This window comes from Elaeis guineensis, chromosome 8, assembly GCF_000442705.2.
Source record: "Elaeis guineensis isolate ETL-2024a chromosome 8, EG11, whole genome shotgun sequence".
Taxonomy (NCBI): domain Eukaryota; kingdom Viridiplantae; phylum Streptophyta; class Magnoliopsida; order Arecales; family Arecaceae; genus Elaeis; species Elaeis guineensis.
The window spans coordinates 10,870,206-10,889,701 of NC_026000.2; the positions used below are offsets into that span (position 1 = coordinate 10,870,206).

General features: G+C 37.5%; 1 protein-coding gene across 6 annotated transcripts; it reads right to left on the reverse strand.

The window, feature by feature from the left end:
- Nucleotides 1-11,648: 11,648 nt before the first annotated feature.
- LOC105050299 (ankyrin repeat domain-containing protein EMB506, chloroplastic) lies at nucleotides 11,649-18,873 on the reverse strand. Of its 6 annotated transcripts, none has more exons than XR_012143413.1 (8): nucleotides 18,434-18,871; nucleotides 16,890-16,969; nucleotides 16,555-16,653; nucleotides 16,361-16,459; nucleotides 16,178-16,276; nucleotides 15,996-16,094; nucleotides 12,232-12,468; nucleotides 11,649-12,058 (listed from the first exon to the last, which is right to left on the reverse strand). XR_012143413.1 is itself a non-coding variant. In XM_019852100.3 (7 exons), the coding sequence occupies exons 1-7, from the start codon at nucleotides 18,789-18,791 to the stop codon at nucleotides 12,364-12,366; spliced, it is 921 nt and encodes a 306-aa protein (XP_019707659.1). In that variant the 5' UTR covers nucleotides 18,792-18,873; the 3' UTR covers nucleotides 11,649-12,363. The 6 variants fall into 6 exon arrangements, 3 of the variants coding, with proteins under 3 accessions (XP_019707659.1, XP_010928560.1, XP_019707660.1); XR_833013.4 differs by having other exon boundaries at nucleotides 11,649-12,078; XR_833012.4 differs by having other exon boundaries at nucleotides 11,649-12,099.
- Nucleotides 18,874-19,496: the final 623 nt, after the last annotated feature.

Below are 19,496 nucleotides of genomic sequence, written 5' to 3' on the forward strand. Positions count from 1 at the left end.
AATAGCAATCCGATCTATGAATACAGAGAAGATAAGAAGTTGTCCGAACTAATCCAAGGTGGACCCTTGGATATGCAAATCAAAAAAAGGCTTTGGAGAAGAAACAGCATAGAGGAAAAAGAAGGGCGATATAGAATAATTTTATCTGCACACTTGGTGTCTTATGCCCTTGTTTTCTATTAAAGAGAATCCTTATCCTACTACTAAGAATGGATTTTCTACCTCTTAGCTTTTTTTGTTTGGATCGGCCTAAGAATAATTATTAAGATCAACTCTTACACTTGAGAGATGAGCTCGTTGTCTTGTGAGAGATCAATCGGTCATCTTGCGGAAGATCAGCTGATCATCCAGCAGAAAATTAACTCTTCAATCTATGAGTGATCAGTTCATCGATTTACGAGAGATTAATTTTTCAACCTATGAGAGATCAGCTTATTGAGGTTATGATCCTCTAAGATTGGCTTGGGATATGACATGGTTTGAGATCTGCTACATGATAGGTCGGTTCGAAAAGAAAGAGCCCTGGCATGCACGGAAGAAGAGTAGAATAACAATATGGAAGTATAAGATGTGACTTGCGTATTTGAGCTCCCCTGACTCTATTTTTATCGAGGTAAGGGCATGGTTTCATTGTGATTAGATTCCAAGATCAGAGAACGAACTGCAACCATCATTCCTTATTTGAATCCCTTTAATCGAAGCAGTTACTAGTCTTCTTAATCCATGCATAATTCAAATCTATTTGAAATTGGTCTTCCCCAATGCCATATGTGGATCCATGATGGGCAGATTAATTAATTAATTAGGCTGCATAAAATTGGATCATTTGATGTGTTTGTTTTTTTTAAAAGAAATTGCATTCAACCTAGTTCCACAAATTCTCTAATATGTAGGTTATCTGATGTTGAATGAAATTTAGGTTGTTTCCACCCCTCTTCGTCTTCGCATGAAACATTGCGTTCAATTTTACACTTGACCTCAACAAAATTTGGATGGGCTTTTCTGTTTCAAATAAATTTGAATACCATATTGAATGCATCGGGGAAGATGTTCAGTTCGGGACAGCTATCCATATCATGGTGGACAACAATTGTGGATGGTGAGGAACAGAATGAGAACTTTCGTTGCTTTCTTTTTTAACAAAAAAAAAAAGTTTTGTTTGCCCATGGCTGTGATGAAATGATAATAGAGCATATGGATGACTATTAATACATCTTGGATCCGACTATAACCAACGTAACGTAACCTATCAATCAGTCATCTCGGTCAATCAATTTCTGCCATATGGTTACCGAAAGATGCAATTAGAGATCCAAATCTCCCATCATTTGATTATAATTAGCCATAATGATAGAACGGTCTCCATAACTATAGAATATGCATTTCATCGTATCTTCTGGACATACAAGCGATTATCCTTAACAACCTCTCTCATACATCCCAAGGTTCCAATCATGACGCGCTCCAGCCCCTGCCTATATAAGCACTCCTTGGGGGTCCTCAAGTAAGTCTCAGGTTCCACATCTATAAGTCCAATCAAGCCTGAGTAAGTCCACAATGAATAGCGAATGGGATACAATTGAGACTCTTTGAGCTCTTATTTCTTCCTCTTTCTCATAGACACTTTGAAAACAGACCTTGAATCTCTCTCTCTCTCTGTATGTCTTTCATTCAAAACCTCTTCTATTATGCTGAGATGATTTGATTTAAACATATTGGGACAATCGGATTTGCTCTCCCTGATTCTATATTGGCTCCCATATTCGAAATTGGCTCTTTGTTTCATATCTATATAAGAAGAGCCAAGAGATCCCAAGAGGGGAGGTTCTAGAAGAAACTTTCAGAATTCAGCTCTAATGAGAATCATCTGACCGAAGCAGAATCATTATGGTCGAACCAGAGTCATCTGATCAAAGCAGAGTCATCATGGTTGAACTTGAGTCATCATGACTGAAGCAACATCTTCATAGCCGACTGACCATCTTTATATCATGGCCGACTGACCATCTTCATAATCAAACCAGCATCATAATGGCCGACTGTCAACCAACCAACTACAGACTATCCAATGACCGACTGCCAAATATATAATCACGATACTATAGTTATGGATAACAACTACATGCCATGATCATTAGTGGGCATAAATTATCCACTAACTCTATGACTATGATCCGATAATCGAGATAACTACCCCTTAGTATCATAAAAAGTAGGATCATATGCTCGATAGTTACACCCAAGTCACCTATAAAGGAGAGGTAAGAGAATAGTGTTAGTAAGACACTTCTGTACTGATACTTTGTCGATTTTGATATTCTACTTCCTGTTCGATCATTTTTCATTGATTTAAATATCGGAAGATCTCCATCGGACACAACTTCGATCAATGTAGACTTCTTTTGCAAATGCTCTTCACCGACATCAGGCGTTCCAGAAGATTGGCCGCAATAAATTGGCATGCAAGATAGAGAAAAAATAATTATTTTGCTATCAATCATGATAAGAACGAGAGCACAACTCTTCACCAGCTTCGTCAGGTAGTCCTCCCATCAGGAAGACCATCTGCCACCATCAACGGAGCCCAACACCTTGTGTCCGATCATCACGACGGATGCTCAGCAGTTTGTTACTCTAGTGCAGCAAGTTATCTCGCTAACGGAGGTGGTGCACAACCTCCAACAACAACAACAATAATAATAGCAACAGTAGTGACTGGTGTCAAAGGAACTAGTGCCGCACAAAGTACCATCAAGGCACAGTCGCCGTGCATCGTGGTGATCATCTTCTCAGCCCTCTGAACGACGATAGGCTTGGCAGTCTCGTGTTGAGCCTCAACCGTCCTGACACTCCCATCATGCCGGCCACAAAGAGCGATGGTCTCCTTCTTCCTCTCACCATCATAGTACAAAGAAAGGAAAGTGTCCTCGCTCATCACCAAATTCTTCCCCTTCAAATTCTTCTAGGGAAGATTTGACGTCGGAAGTATCCCAACGACGCTGATTCGATGACTATAAATGCAAGCTTAGGAAGTTCAACCATCGACTCGCACAAATCTAAGTGGATGGCTGCGGGTTCTTTGATGACCTTGGCATCCACTTGACGCCACCCTTTACCCGATGTATTTTGGATGAGCCCATTCCAGCTTGTTTCAAGATGCCGCAAATGGAGCCATACAACGGCTCCATCGACTCCATCGACTACCTAGAGAGCTACAAGGCTCTCATGATGATCCAAGATGCGACCGACACCCTCCTCTGTGTGGCCTTCCCGATAATCCTTTGGAAGGCAGTCCGAGCTTGGTACTCGAGACTTAGTCCAAGGAGCATCAGCTCTTTTGATCAACTCAGCTAGCAGTTCGTAGTGTATTTCCACACCAGCAAAAAGTTGCTGCGCACTTCCACAAGCGTCTTTTCGATCAAGCAATGGGAAAGAGAATCATTGAGAGATTACATGGCATATTTCAATACCACCACGTTGGAAGTCACGACCTTAATCAGGATACGGCTATGGCGACCGCTGCCTAAGGACTGCATGGCTCATGCTTCACTTACTCCCTAGACAAGACGACCCCCAAGTCATTTTTCGAGTTCCTCATCCAGGCACAGAAATATATCCGTGTCGAAGAAGCTGCTGCTGCTCAACGCGATGGTGAGGGTAGAGGAGCTTCGAAAAAGAACAAGACTAAGAGAGGTTCGGGTCAAAGACAATTCGATAGGGACCCTTCTCAGCGACAATCGATGTTGAGATCGAAGAGCCCAAACCATAAGTATGACAGCTATACTCCGCTTATAGCTCCTCGATCTCAAATACTCATGAAGATCGAGAAGGAAGAATATGTGAGGAAACCCCCATCGATGCGAGCCCCATCGCATTCTCGCAATGGGAACAGATATCGTCGGTTCCACCACGACCACGGATATGATACCAATGACTGCACTATTTAAAGGATGAAATCGAGAACTTCATCCACAGAGGGTATCTTAGAAAATATATCCAAGGTCGATGGCCTGAAGTTGTTGCGAAGCGACCCGCCCATCGACTGAAAAGACTTTCAATCGATCGATTGCAGGGGTGATCAACATGATCACAAATCGATCGAAAAATTAGGGGGCAAGCATTGAAAAGGAGTCATCCAAGAAACAATGACATGACAATGTAATCTTCTTTTCTTAAGAAGATGCTCGGAGAGTTCAAACCCCCCATGATGATACTGTCGTTGTCTCGGCAATGATAGCTAATTATGATGTATCTACTTCTGAGAACATATCAGCTCGAAACCCTCAACAGGACATCCATCCTTCAAACATAGAATGCTGACAATCTACGTATGTATTATCAATAGATATGTCTTCAATAAATATTTGAAATGACATGTTCGGCTTTCGATATTTTTGTTGAATATTTGATTATCTACAAGCTACTTATTTACCGACTCGACTCTAGTCAGGCGAAACAACATGCCGACTCGATTCTGTTCGGATAGAACAACATGCCGACTCGACTAATCGGATAGAATAATATACCGACTTAACTATGACCGGATGAAACAATATGCCAACTCAACTGTGATCGGAAGAAATAATATGCCGACTCGGCTACAGTCAGATGGAACAATATGCCAACTCAACTCCGATCAATCAGAAAATATTCAATAGTTATCTATAATGAATGATGATCACATTCAAAGAGATAACACAAAGAAAAATTTCTTTCACTACGAACTAAAGGCTACAAAATCGGACTAATGTCTGATAATAAAAAAAAAATTCTTTCATTATTAACTAACATGACCACAGAATCGGAACTCGAAGTCATGGCAAAAGATACGCTGACTCCCATCGTCCAACGTGTCAAACTATTTTGAACTTGAGAGTGGGGGGCAAATGTTGGAACAATTGGATTTGCTCCCTCCGATTCTACATCTGCTTCCATATTCGAGATCAACCCTTTGTTCCATACCTATATAAGAAGAGCCAAGAGATCCTAAGAGGGGAGGCTCTAAAAGAAAAGAAATTTTCAGAATTCGGCTCTTATGAGAGTCATCTAGCCGAAGTAGAGTCATTATGGTCGAACCAAAGTCATCTGACCAAAGCAAAGTCATCATGACTGAGCTTGAATCATCATGGCTAAAGCAACATCTTCAAGACCGATTGACCATCTTCATATCATAGCCGACTGACCATCTTCATAACCAAACTAGCATCATAACGGTTGACTGTCAAATAACCAACTGTCGATTGTCAAACAGCTGACTATCAAATATATAATCACAATACTACAATTGTGGATAATAATTACATGCTACGATCATTAGTGGGCATAAATTACCCACTAACTCTATGATCATGATCCGATAATCGGGATAACTACCTCTTAGTGCCATAAAAAATAGAACCACATACTCGATGGTTACATCCGAATCATCTATAAAGGAAAGATAAGAAAACAGTGTTGGTAAGACACTTCTGGATTGATATTTTGTCATTTTTGATATTTTATTTTTTGTTCGACCACTCTCCACTGACTTAAGCATCGAAAGATCTTCGTCGGATACAACTCCGATCAGAGTGAGCTTCTTTTGTAGGTGCTCTTCACTGGCATCAATCTCTCCAGGGGATTGACTGCAACAAGACATCCAATGATCTCTACTGGAAAACTCCTGGCAAATGAGCTTCCTTTATTTGTGGTGTTTCAGAGTCAATTTGTGTATTGGAGAAAAAATTCAACTATCATTAACTGCATTGAGATCTTCGATCAACCATTTGGATTCCTTCGTCACCTCATTCAGCTCACCATCCAGCTTATCGATCTAGTCAGACCGATCCCCAACGGCGATAACTAAGATGGTTGGAGTTGGCTCCTTTTAGCAATACTTACAACCATTAACAATGCACGGATGATGGAAGAAAACCAAAGAGAGGCTCGATCAGAAAAGAGACCAAAAGGTGCGTTGGATATGGTAAAAGGCTTGACCACGTTTAACTCAGGTACCAAGCAGGAATGGTTGTCCCATTCGAACTTTCAAAGCTAGTTATTCCCGGAATAACTATTCCAAGAAAGAGATTGAATAATTTTATTTGTGGAATAAGGTCATTTTTCTGTCCTTCCTTATAGACAAAAATATTCTCAATCTGAGAGTTATCCTACCCAAGAATACAAAAGATTCAAACTAGAGAGAGAGAGAGTAGGAATTAATATTCCTGTTCCGTCTTCTTATTCCCAAAACAAGTGCAGAGTGTCACACAGGGTGCTGTGGATTCACAAAGGTATTCGGCATTTTGTAATGTTAAATGACCACATCAAAAGTTAGGTTTTAGTGTAGTTAAGTCGTAAGCGTGCGTTGGTTCCAAACTCGCTGTCAAGTCAACTTCAGCTAGTAATGTTTAAGGTCCCTTGGAGATATCAATTGACTAATTTTCCATTTTAATTGACTTTATTAGGCAGCCTCAATGGAAGATATGGCTGTAATCTAGCCGAGTTTGATCAAGCTTTTGTCAAATCAAACTTAAGTGGAGCTCGAGCTAGTTGATTTGTTTGACATCACTAATATTTTCAGGATCTAATAACAATTGTTTCGTGGAGGAAACCTCCTTGCTAGATTTGCATTTTCAACATTGGGAGGACCACACTATGGATCCAAATGGAGAGTTCTTCTATCATTTCCATCAAATGGCACTCAATAAAAACAAAAAAGCGTTGCACTTTTATCTCTGAGATATACAATTAGATGTACTTAATTCTTGAAATTATTTGACATAGCGATATTCTATTGCGTTCAAATTGTATCTTTCATATAAAAAAATTGGCCGATCCTCTTTTGCAACATAAACCATTAAATTGCACTATACATAATTTTTAAAGCATTTTGAACTTTTCATCCATCCATCTGCCTAGATTTTGAAGCGATTATTGCATGCTCCTATGATTGATCCATATAAAGAAAGATGGGTCCTTTTGCATCGAACATACAACTTAGAAAAATTTGATAACGCACCCTGTCTTCTCGTCACTTAAAAAAGATAAATTTATCTAAACAATATTTATTTTAAAAAAAATTATAAAAATAATATTTTTTTTAAAATATTTATCGAAATACTGTCCAAAACAAAGTCATCCTTAAATACTGACTCATCAAAATCCACGCCATGTGAAAGGAAGAGTCAGCAACCAGAGAATCGTCCTATGGTAGAGCCACTCATAGAGTCATTCTAACATAAGGGGACTCTATAAGACAACTTAGGTGCTCATTTGTCCACAATTTGATATTTTTTTTACTTCATGTAAATAAAGTTTTCAAATAATTTTTGACCATAATTTCATATATATAAATTTTTGTAAATATTTTCAAATAAAAGTCTAGTAAGCTCACAATATTGACATGATAAGTGCAACAAATGCTGATAACCTCGATGAAAAATTCTTTACTATTTTCTTTAGAACTATTCGAGATCTTTACTGCCACTAGATGGTCATTATCAAGCTTCTCTTTATATATTACAATATGCCTTATCCAAAGCTAAAAATTTTCATGGAGAAATTTGAGCACTTAACCCAATGAGATATAAATACTCCAATAGAAGTTTAGGCATGTAACTCAATGAGATATATATACTCCGATGTGAAGGAGATAATATTTTTCTTTGGTCAAAAAAGAGGTCAAGGCATATTACAATGTATAAAAGGAAGTTTGATAATGGCCATCTAGTGGCAATAAAGATCTTGAATAATTCTAAAAAAAATAGTAAGAAATTCTTCATCTAGATTATCAGCATTTGTTGCACTTATGTCAATACTGTGAGCTTACTAAATTTTTGTTTGAAAATATTTATAAAAATTTATATATATGAAATCATGATCAGTGGATTTTTGAAAAATTCATATATATGGAGAAAAAAAAATCAAATTATGGAGAAATGAGCACTTAAGTCGTCTTATGGTAGGGCAGTTCTGTGATTGCTGACTCCTCCTTCCACATGGTGTGGATTTTGATGAGTCAACACCATAAGGTGATTTTATTTTGAAAAGTACTCCGATAAATATTTTGAAATAAATATTATTTAGATAAAATTATTTTTAAAAAATAGATGGCAATTTCTTCGGTCCAAAAATTAGTCAGCAACGATCCATACACAAATAAAATTGTTTACGTGTCGGCTGCACATGATTGGGTCGCCCGGTCTGGGTCCAGCACAGCTTCGATTTCAGAAGCCAATGGTGCCCCACGGTCCGGTCCGGTCTCAGTTGCCGACGGCTATAATAAACCACCCCCTATTTGGGTCTTTATGAGCTGGACCCGGCCCAGACCCAATTTGTACAAACTTTATCCATCCCCCGATCCACGAACAGCATCACTCCGGCCAAACCAAGCTAAGTGGCCGAGATATAACAGTCCAAACCCGACATTGACCCGGTCAATGCTGACACGACTGTGCTCGTGGGGCCCAAGCTCGAAACCCGACACGCCATGTTTGTAGCGAAAAATCGCAATCACGTTCGTCCATCAAGGGGATCGAATGTCTAGCGAACGGATCCATTCGAACCGTGGTCCACCGGAATATGGTATTCCCCTGCCAAATTTTGGACTGTTCGTCTCCTCCCATCTTGCAGCATCTAGTGATCTATTTGTTATCTTCCCGCAACGCCGGTGGTCCTGATCAAAGATTAAGTTTTTTTAGCGACGGAGGAGAGGGAAGTGACAAAAGGTCCAACCATAAAGATGTGTTTGGACCAGGGAGGGCGACAGGACTTGCGGTAACTTTGAGATGTGGGCATTTACCGCAGTGAGATCTGGGTTGTGGAAGATGCCGCCAACAGCTGGAGGCCAGCCAGGATTTTTTGAACTCCGGTTTTTAACCCTCAGTCAGACTGGCAGGTGGAGGAGTCTTTCTGTGAGGGTTGCAGTAATTTTTTTCAGAGATGCAGGGGGTTTGGTGTGGTTTAAAAGCCAGTGTCGGGTCTGGTGGGACTTGGGAATTGGGAGAATGGTAAGTATCCGTTCTCGTTGTCATGAATCGAGGTAAAAAAAAAAGTTTGCCACGTCCTTCTCGGCTCTTAACGATGACGCTGGGGGCGTTAGGAGGGGACCGGCGCAGGGAGGGACGTTCGCAAAATGTTTCTTGGCATGGTACAGGGATACGTCGGGCGATGTCAAAGAGGCGAGGAGGTAGCGTTTGGTACAGTGAAATACAAACAAGGAAACAGCGCTGTATAGGAGCATTGTTGCAACGGACAAGAGGTTGGTTGGATCACGGATAGCTCAGTAGTATGTGGTGCCGCCAACATCCAGCCTGAGAGGATTGGATGAGCGGTCCACACAATATCGCAAGATTTAACTGTATACAACATACATTTATACCCAAACAGTAATCATATGATCTTAGGGTTCATTTTATTAAAATTAATTCAATATAAAAAAATAAATTTCATATCAAATTATTATATTTGATATGAAAAATAAAAAGAAATAGTAAAAAAGTTGATGGATCTTATATTTATTTTTTAAAGAAAGAAGGTAAAATAAATATCAGGAGAAATTGATTTTGATAAATTCACGAATGGTGATAATTTATACTTGATAAAAATATCCTCAACAGATCATTTATGTTGAATGAGATATTGATGATAATGAAAATATCAAAAAGGATAAAGCTAAGAAAATAGAGTACATATTATTTTGATATCTTTCTAAATTTATTCAATAAAAAATTTTTATAAAAAAAATTAAGATACATATAATATTATGTAAGGGGCTATACGATTATAGTTATTATATAAAAAATAATTGAAGATGATGCTATTTTGATATTAAAATTTTATTTTATATTGATGGATATATTTATAAATTTGATCATATTTATATATAAAATTATCTCTAATCAAATGCAGTATTTTTTTTTCAGTATCATTTTTTAAAATAATTTTTCAGCAATCAAATGTGATAAAAATTATTTTCCTTCATAATTATTTTTTTAAATAAATATTTTTTAAAAATTATCAAATTATTCCCTAATTTAACGTACCTCAACTAAACGGATCCTTACCGTGGCCGCTTAAAATATGAAATGAGCTATATATCATAAATATGCAGAACTATGACTGTTCTTTTAACTTTAACTTCCCTGTATCTGGGTCAAAGATACATGGCTCATTGCAACTGCTCGGGCGATCTGATCCGAAACCGACTTCTAAAATCATCATCTCAATTGACTGCTTAGAGCAGCAGATTGACCGACGGATCAAGTCAATAGTTTGATCAATTGCTCTATTTGGTAGCAATCATTAGCCAACAAATCTAAACCATATCAACAAATTCGGAGGCCAAAAAATTTCTTATATGATTAACATCATATCTTGTAATGGTAAGCTAGATGCACTAATTTCTACTACAATAAGGATGGAGCTCAACGCGGTTGTGTATTGGCGGCAAAAGAGAACCATCCAGCTGTTTCACTCCAAATTTTTTAAATGATTTTCACAACATCATTATTTCCACCATTAAGTGTCTATTTACCAAGATGGAAAAAATCTTTTGGTGATTGTATCAAAAGATATGCTGGATTGTTGCGTTGTATGATAGGTTTTGATGCTTGTAGTCCAGCTTCGCTTTTTTTGTGCTGAAAGCTTGCCTTTTTTCTTTTTGGCAGCTGGTGATCTTCAGTGTTTTGTTTATCATACATTGTTGCAGTCTTTGAGTTTATTTTGCATGTATATTTTAAGCTGCTAATTGAACTGATTTAAATGACTCAGTCACCAGGTTCTCACCGGATTATGATGAACTAGAGAACTTCTCATGCGATTTATATTTCAAATATTGATATAGATTGATATCTAGTGGTGTTGCCAGATGCGGTTATTTTTTGATGGTATAGTTTATTATGGGCTCTGGTAAATGAATGCAGCCGTGGTAAATGGATAGAGATATATAATTGCCATGCATATGGAGTTGTAAGTGAATCCAGTCTTTGTCATGGCATTCCCATGGAGTATACATGTCTTCAAACTGTCATAGGACGCTTGCCGAAGGAAAAAGTTTAGTTCTGTATGTTTATAACCTTGTCGAGTATTATTTATTTCCATTTGGGGGTTGTACATATCGTAAATTTGTTGCATTCTGTGCTATTTGGTATATGTTACAGGTTTCCAGCTTCCCAGCTTGACTGAGATCAGCGGACGATAGAGCAGTCAAGCATCACATGGAGACTGCAGGTGATTAACATCTGTGGAGCAACATATTTTTCCATACAGTTGTTGGCTTGATTTATTTTATATTTTCAAGTCTGTCTTTCTGGTTAGGGAGGTTTGACCAACAGGTAAGGCTACAAGCATTTGTTGTTGCAGCTTCAGTGGTAACGATGCATTCCATGTTTTTTGGTGATTGATTCGAGTAAAAAATTCCATTCACAAATTATCTTGAAATTGACTTGAGGATTTCCTTTTTTTCCTGGTAATGGAGCATTATTTCTCTTTTTAACTGGAAAATTTTGTTTTACCTAAAGAAGGTTTGAGAACTTGCTCATCGGAATTGGTCAAGTAGGATCAGATTGGCCAAAGCAGGTCCAGTAACGAGCATGAATCAGATTATTTATAACTCAAGACTATCATGACTAAATGGCTGAATTGTTTTAGGAACAACATAACACCCAATCTTATGGAATCACTCTCATCTAAAATCATTGTGCATATTGCAGTTACTTCTGAAGTCATTACATCAGGCTTATAATTTGTTTCCAATGGATACATGACAGAGATCTTAACCAAAAATTGATGCATGACCACTTTTTCTCCTACCACAAGCGTACCACAAGTTCACTGTTCAGGCCTCAATATGGTTTCTCATGTGCTAAGATAATGTTAATCCAATAATTGCTGAAACAATTCTCAAATTGAGTTGGTTGTGCTTTAGATGCAAAAAGTATTGCCCTTGAGCATGCCACACAATCATGGCCTACACTTTTTTTCTTTCCCAACTCCATAAGAGTTTTCCATGGAGGTTGTCGAGTTATTTCAAAATGCTCTAAACATCTGCACATGCCCGTTGAACATTCCTTCTTCCCACCTGCTTGAACTCCAGATCACCTTTAATCAAAATTGTGTTCACTAACCCATTCAGCAGAGATGTCAATTAGCGCCCAAATCAAAAATGCCTTCCCACTCACTCAGCTATTTAATTACAGTCAATAGAAATTTTCGGCAGAATGATCAGATTTTGACCACTATTATTGGACTTACATGTATGGTGATCAACATTTCCATGAGTTTATGAAATGCCATGCTGCTCGTTGACCCTCTCTTCATAGAAAAGCAATTCCCACAACTATGCAAAGTTTCAGCGAGCTCCATTTACTGGATAAGCAGGGCGTTTCAAGGATCTCTATTTGCTGGAACAAGTTTGAGTAGCTTAGCAAGCTCATACGACTTGAAATCTCTCCCATAACATAAGCTTAGATCCAAAGGAGTTTTCCCATCCTACAACATACACAAACAAAGTCTCACATGGTAAACAAACAGCCAGCTGCTTGTCTGATACAAAATTTTGATGCCATTAAATATCTGTCCCCACTTTATAAAAAAATCATTAGCTTTCAGAAGAGTATCAGATAAGAAAGGACAACTTATTTAACAAACTAAACCACAGATTTCTGAGATGAAGTAGAGAAATCATGCACCTGCCTTGTCTAGTATTGGATGCTTACAATGTAGATACATAGAACCAAACAGTTTTTACCAGAATACTGAAAAAATGTCACCTGACGCATGAATAGAGCTGTCATCGAGCTCTTATGGTTTAGACACTTGGAACAAGGATTTAGGCTTGATCAACCCTGACTGCTATGTAACAGCCAATTCTCATACCATTCAGTAGCTTTTGAAGCACTAATGCCGCCTCTTACCAGGCACTTGCATAAAAATTAACAAATATACAGCAGATAATAATGAAGAGTGCTGGTTTTAGGCTATCCATATGATACATAATTTGATCCTATAAAGTTTAAAATGGCAGCTTTAAAACAAAAATAAGGGGGAAAAATGGAAGACTAGTGGCAGGGAGACCCAGGTTCTAGCAAAATTACAGAGCTGACATGGTCCATGGAAGGAATAACTCTGTCCGTTCCTAGATACCTAGGGAGATCAATCACCAAAAGTGCAGCACATAATTTTGATGATACCGCAAGGACCATACAAGATGTCAGGCAAGCATCAAAACAGCAAAGTACACCTATAAAAAATTATATCATGAAAGAATACTATACATATTAACAAATTTGTTTTTGGAACATATTTATAATACCCAAATATATTAATGCCTACTATGTAATCATTTATATATGGGAGCTACGTGTAACACTAATATTAAGTATTGATATGTTTAAATGGAGTCATCACGAAAATGAATCCTTTGTATGGAAATTTTCGTAGTGAATAATAGAATTTAATGATTGATAAGATCCTAGGCATGAATTTGAAAGGTCCACGGATTAAATTGCCAGTAGAGTAATGACCACCCTGTGCTTAATGCCACTGCATTATGATGACCACCTTATGCTTATCTATTGGCTGCCACCTCCTGGTTTCTTTAGTGAGCTGCCTTATCATTAGAGTACCACCTCCTGTTTGTACCACCTGACGCTTGAACTGCCACGGTGCCACCTCATCATTCTTAGGAACAGCCATCTCATGCTAATTCCCTTTAAGCTGCCAAAGCATGCTTGTTGCACCCCATGCTAGAAATTCGGCCACCAAGCTAAACCTGGACTTGGCAGCTCGGTACTGAACTGGAATGGCTAGACACCTCATGCTTAGAAGCCATCTATAAATAGGAGGGTGCTGCTCTTTTTCTACTATTTTGCAACTCTAGAGATCCCAGCCATCTATAGAAAGCAACTAGTGAAGAAAAGAAATACAATAGAGAATAGCAGCAAGTTAGAGGAAAATAAGGAGCTGCAGGGTGAAGCTCTAGAACATACTTCGTAAAATGTCTAGAATTCTTATTTCCAATTAAGTTGAGGTAGCTTATAGATTCTAACTTCAGCAATGTGTTTGGTTGCATGAAAATTCTTACATTGTATATGGATATGCAAATGACAAAAGTTTACATGATTTTCTAATTTTTCCCTAATGATTTGCAGCAAGTGAACTTTGAAAATGTGTTTGAATGTTTAGCAATACTTGTATATATTGTCCTCCAGCTACATAGCATTGATTAGATCTGACATGGTATCCATAAAGTATGTTATGAAATTATATTTTGTTATCAGAAATATTTTCTTATGATGTTTCTTAATATTGAAAATCTCGTATTCTATGAATTCAAGTAAACTTCTGGTCAGTTGGTCAACCCCTAATCAACGGGTATAATAGTTGGTTTCAGTGAACCCCCAACTAGTTGATATAATAACTGGTTATCAATAACCATATTATAATTGGCATCAGTGAACTCTCTTGACCACTGGGTAGTAGCTGGTCTCGGTGAACCCATAGCTAATGGGCCTAATGATCAGTGAATTCTTGACCACTAGATATGAAAGTGAATTTTAGTGAACCCATGACCAACAAGTGTCATAGTTGGTCACTCACAAGTTAGTATTGAAATGATTGGAATAAATGTTTTAAAGTTTTCATCATATTCAAGTATTTTCAACTATCCTCACGCATTAAAGTGTTTCTAAGTGTACCGCAGAATTCCCCAAACAAGTGTTTTCAAAAATCATAAAAAGTCATGAATTTTAATGATACTAATAGTTCAAAAATATTCAAGTGTATCAAAACAAAGCTCCATTAGTAAATGTAGTTATTTGATACCTCTTATGTAAGATATTATGGACAAATTGAGTTTTAATAGGTATGAATTCTTAATGCTTCAATTGTTCTATTTTTCTGATACTATATTGTTCACTATATTTGGCCACACACCGAGCCGTGCAGCTCCCCCGCATGTTTATCATATTTCAGAGTGAAGGACTTGTTAGTTTAGCTTACTAGAAGTTAGAAGTATTTTGGGTGTTCACATCAAAGCCTCATTCAGAAAAAGACTTAATATCATATTAGGGTTGATTACAAGGTAAGGTGTGTGATAGATTAAAATCATACCAGGAGTAAAGAGAGAGTATTGTAATGTATCTACAGTAAAGGATGTAAAATGTGTGTATAATGAACTAGTTTGTATATTACAAGATGATTGAATGAAGTATATCTTGGTTTCGCTTCAAGGTTATGTGTCGCAGAAGTTAACAAATAAATAAATTTGGATAAGATTCAGCTTTGCCTTGTTTGAAAAATGGTCATTGTATAATTACTTAATGTTTCAACTGACAATTTTGTGCTTCTGTGACGGTAAATTGAGAATTCAAGCCATTGCTTCGTCTAGATTGTAGTCAGACTCAGAACTTGGCAGAGCAGGGCTCTGAGTTACAACAAAATTAATTGTACAAAAGCTTATATTATATGATTTATCCTGTAAAAATATCTTCTAGAGGCTCCTAAATTATTGGCACAAAGTTTCTCATCTCATTATGGCTTCAGATTGATAATTGATATTCATGAACACTGATTATGTAATGCACCTTCTGTTATATGAAACAAAGAGTTGTTTCAAGCAGAAAGGTGTATGAAACTATGTCAAGCAAGAAATGTAGAAACATTTAAGCATGAACCTGAACTTGTTCACCTGAGAGCTGGAAAATTGCAACTAACAATTCCAAAACTAAACCAAGCAGACAGACAAATTGCTTTTGGCCATGGACAGCCTTTTGTTTGTGTTAGAAACCAAAGACACACAAGCTGTGTGAAGCAACAGGAAGCAAGATGCTCATGCTTCAGAAACCTGGGCTACTATTACAACTGAAAAATAAGCTACTACTACAACTGAAAAATAGGCCGCTCATGGTGATGTTTTAGTATTATGTACGTTAATTCATAGTCTGGACAACTAAAGAACTTACAAAAGCATTTTAATGCTAGGATCAGTAACAGAATCTAAGCTTTTCAATAGTTACCTTATTTCTTCTTGTCTTATCAGCACCATTTACTAGCAGTACTTTTGCAATATCTCTAGATCTACTTTGTATGGCAACATGCAGTGGTGTCCATCCATCCTGTATAGTGATTGCAAATAAAAAGTAAAAACCTGTGCTCCATACCAGTAGAAGAAGAAATGATGCCAATTCATATGACACACATTATCTGCAACATTTACATCAACTTTATATTTGATAAGTAACTTCACAGTTTGCATTGCACCAACTTGAACTGCATAATGCAATGGCGTGGCACCATCCTATCACAAGGATGACAAACTCAGCAATTTAAATTTCACTGAGAACAATAGCATGTGGAGTTAGAAGTAGAAACCTTTTCTTACCCTATCCCTGATATGAGGATTTGCACCTTTCCGCAGAAGATGGCTAATAACAGCCTCCTTTTTACCAATCACTGCCTTATGAAGAGCAGTAAAACCATCCTGTGCCACCAAACCTACTCAAGCTCCATTGTTATAGATGAGATATATTACATTTTAATTTTTTAGACAGTTCATTTAAGGAATTTGATGCCTACCTTGTCAACAGAATCAATATCAATACCAAGCTCAAGTAGTTTATCCATGAAAGGTATTTGCCCTGACAATGCCAGATTATGAAATGGGTTCCACTTAATCTGTATTAGATTATACAAGTAAGAAGTCAAACAGTTGATATTATCCTAACAAGGAAAACACTGATGAGCTGTATAACGTTATCTTCAGGAAAAAAAATTCATGACAAATGCTAGTTTATGCAACAATATTAAGAAAGAAGACAGCTGTTACATATGAGACCACTAGAATACTGTTTTATTTATGTATTTCCATATATTTTAAGAATAAAAGGCACTTGGTTGGGAAAAAACTTAACAGTCGATATTTTCCTGAGATCAGGAACTTCATTCTCTTGCAAAATAGCCTTTTCTTCTGGTTCTAACAGCATTTCAACTTCTGCAAGAAGTAGGAAATATATGAGTAGCCTACCATGGAAAGGGTAAAGCCAGAGTGGTAAATAACAGCCTCACAGTTCTCCAAGTAAGATCAGTAACTTGTCATAACTATAAAAGTGCCATCTAACTGCACTAGAGACTAATCCATAAATGGGTATACACTCAAAAAAAGTACAAATGACTAATGTCATCTTCCTTCTATGCCATCATGCGTGGTATAAATAATAAAATATGTTTAAGAAACACAGAGAAAGGGATAGGCAAATAAAAAAGGGAAAAAGAGAAAAACATACATGAAAGCCTAAAAGAGAGAAACTATCATTAAGCAAAACAAGAAGCCCACATAAGGTCTGTTTGGACAGTGAATTAGCTTATCCATCTAAAATCTTTCATGTGACTTGGAAGGTGTGAAGAGGAGGAATGATGAAGAACCCAACAGATCCAAGAACCTCATCCTGCAATTCCAAGACATCGAGTGTACTAGAAATGATCCTTAAGGTGGATTCTGGTATTTCTAAAAACTTAGGGCCTGTTTGATATTGCTTTTGTTATCTACTTTTGTTTTCAGAAACCTCAGAAGAAAAACAAACTCCTCCGAGCAACATGTAGGATTAAATCCTTTTGTTTTTGTTTTTCAAATTGTTTGTAAAAACTTTAGAGCTTTTGGTAGCAAAGTTTTGTTGCTTTCAAAAAAGAGTGAAAATGAAAAACAAGGAATAGCAGAAGTTTTGTGCAAATGCTATCTACAACATCAGCCTACATGTGGTGTTCCACTAATTTGAAACAAAACACAAAAACAACAACGATGCCAAAAAGGCTATCAATATTTGTGGTGCTACTTTTGTTGATTCCTCCTGTTGCTCTCTTTCTTCCCTTTCTTTGCTAGATGGAGTGGGAGATATTGATAGGGCGATAAGGAGTTCAAACAAGTCTTCAAGGACAGTAAAATTAACACCCAACAGCCAGTTTGGAAAAAAAAAAATGTTGAAAAACAAATCATTTGGCACAACCAAATGAGAAAACCGCCGGTAAGCTAGAGAGAGTGAGGAAAAAAAAAAAAAAACACGAGAAAACTTTCCACAAGGATTACTGCAAGCATATCACTATAGAAACGCAATGGAGCATAACTGATGGTTGAAAAGTTTCCCAATAAAAGCCCGAGAATTCAAAAGGCGGCAAATATGACGCCAATGGATCCAGTTACGCTTGAAATATATCTACTTGTTTTAATCGAATACAGGCACAACTAACCCAATGCAAATGACATCGTACCTACTATAGCACATCAACTAATTCTAACATGAAACAGTTCAAGATTAGATCATTTTTTCTAACCAAAGCTTAAAATACTTTTGAAAACCGATTCCATTTTGTAAAAAAAAATACGAGTCTAATACTCTTCAATGGATTGGGAAAACACAGCCAAAATTTGGACGAGGAAGGAAGAGAGAGTAGGGTAAAGAACCTTTCACAATCTCTTCCTCGTATTCAGAGGTCGTAGATTGAATAGCGTCATTATCAACATAAGAAGGCTTCGCTTCTCCTTCAACTCCTCGTTCCTCCTCTTCTCGATCCATCTCTTCATAATCGCTTCCGTACCCATCATCTGGGTCCTCCCAGAGACCTTCCGCGTCCCTTTTCGACCGGGCGCCGGAGCTCGATCTCGCCAAATTCACCAGAGAACAAGAAACCCTAGGAACCGGCAGCGGATTTAGCGAGAGAGAAGAAGGATTTAGAGCTCGGAGTGGTTCGCCGCTCCGAAGAGCAACGAAAGGGCGGAGGCGAGGGAGGCGGGGAGAGGATAACGCAGCTCCCGCCAACATCTCCTTCGGTTTTGGGGTTTCCGGACCAGGCGGGGAGAGTCGGGAAGTGGGTTTGGTCCCGCTGCGGTAGGCATCTGATTAACCGTCCCGTGCGCCACCGGTAACTTAACTCCGCCGTTGCTCGCTTTGGACTGTATTTGACATGCAGCCGTAGCCGTTGCCGTAGCCGTACCTGTATTTAGCTATAGCCATGATCTGAACGCTAAATTATAGCTGTAACTGTAGTTATATTTATCTAAATATTTGATAAAAATTAAATAAATTATTATGTACAAAATGACACAAAAGAACAGTTAGTTATTGATTTTGAACTAAAAAATAAGAGATAAATTTAAAATTAAAAAATATATAATTAATTTTTGATTTTGAATTCTTCGATGAAAGAGCTGTCAATAAAAACTAACTTATGGACCATAAGCTATCCTCATCAAATATTAATATTGCTATGCTATAGCTTAAACAAATTAAAGCTATCTCAAAAGCTGCATGCTAGACACAATCTTAATATGTAAATCATGTTTTAATTTTTGGAATGAGAAAGAAACCTTTATTTGAGAAAATAGGATGGCCGGAGACGTTGGCTCAATAATAGAGGTGGCAATTGGATCGGATCCATACAAATTGGATCAAAAAAATTCGATCTATTTATTAAATAGATTAAAAATTTAAATCTGAATCCAATCTGTTTATTAAACAGATAATCCG

Excerpts from the sequence above, each read along its gene's own strand:
- LOC105050299 (XM_010930258.4), bottom strand. The coding sequence starts at position 18,791 with ATGTTGGCGGGAGCTGCGTTATCCTCTCCCCGCCTCCCTCGCCTCCGC. Across the intron at positions 16,970-18,433 it reads CGAGGAAGAGATTGTGAAAG|AAGTTGAAATGCTGTTAGAA; the intron begins GTTCTTTACCCT and ends TACTTCTTGCAG. Across the intron at positions 16,095-16,177 it reads ATGTAAATGTTGCAGATAAT|GATGGATGGACACCACTGCA; the intron begins GTGTGTCATATG and ends ATCACTATACAG.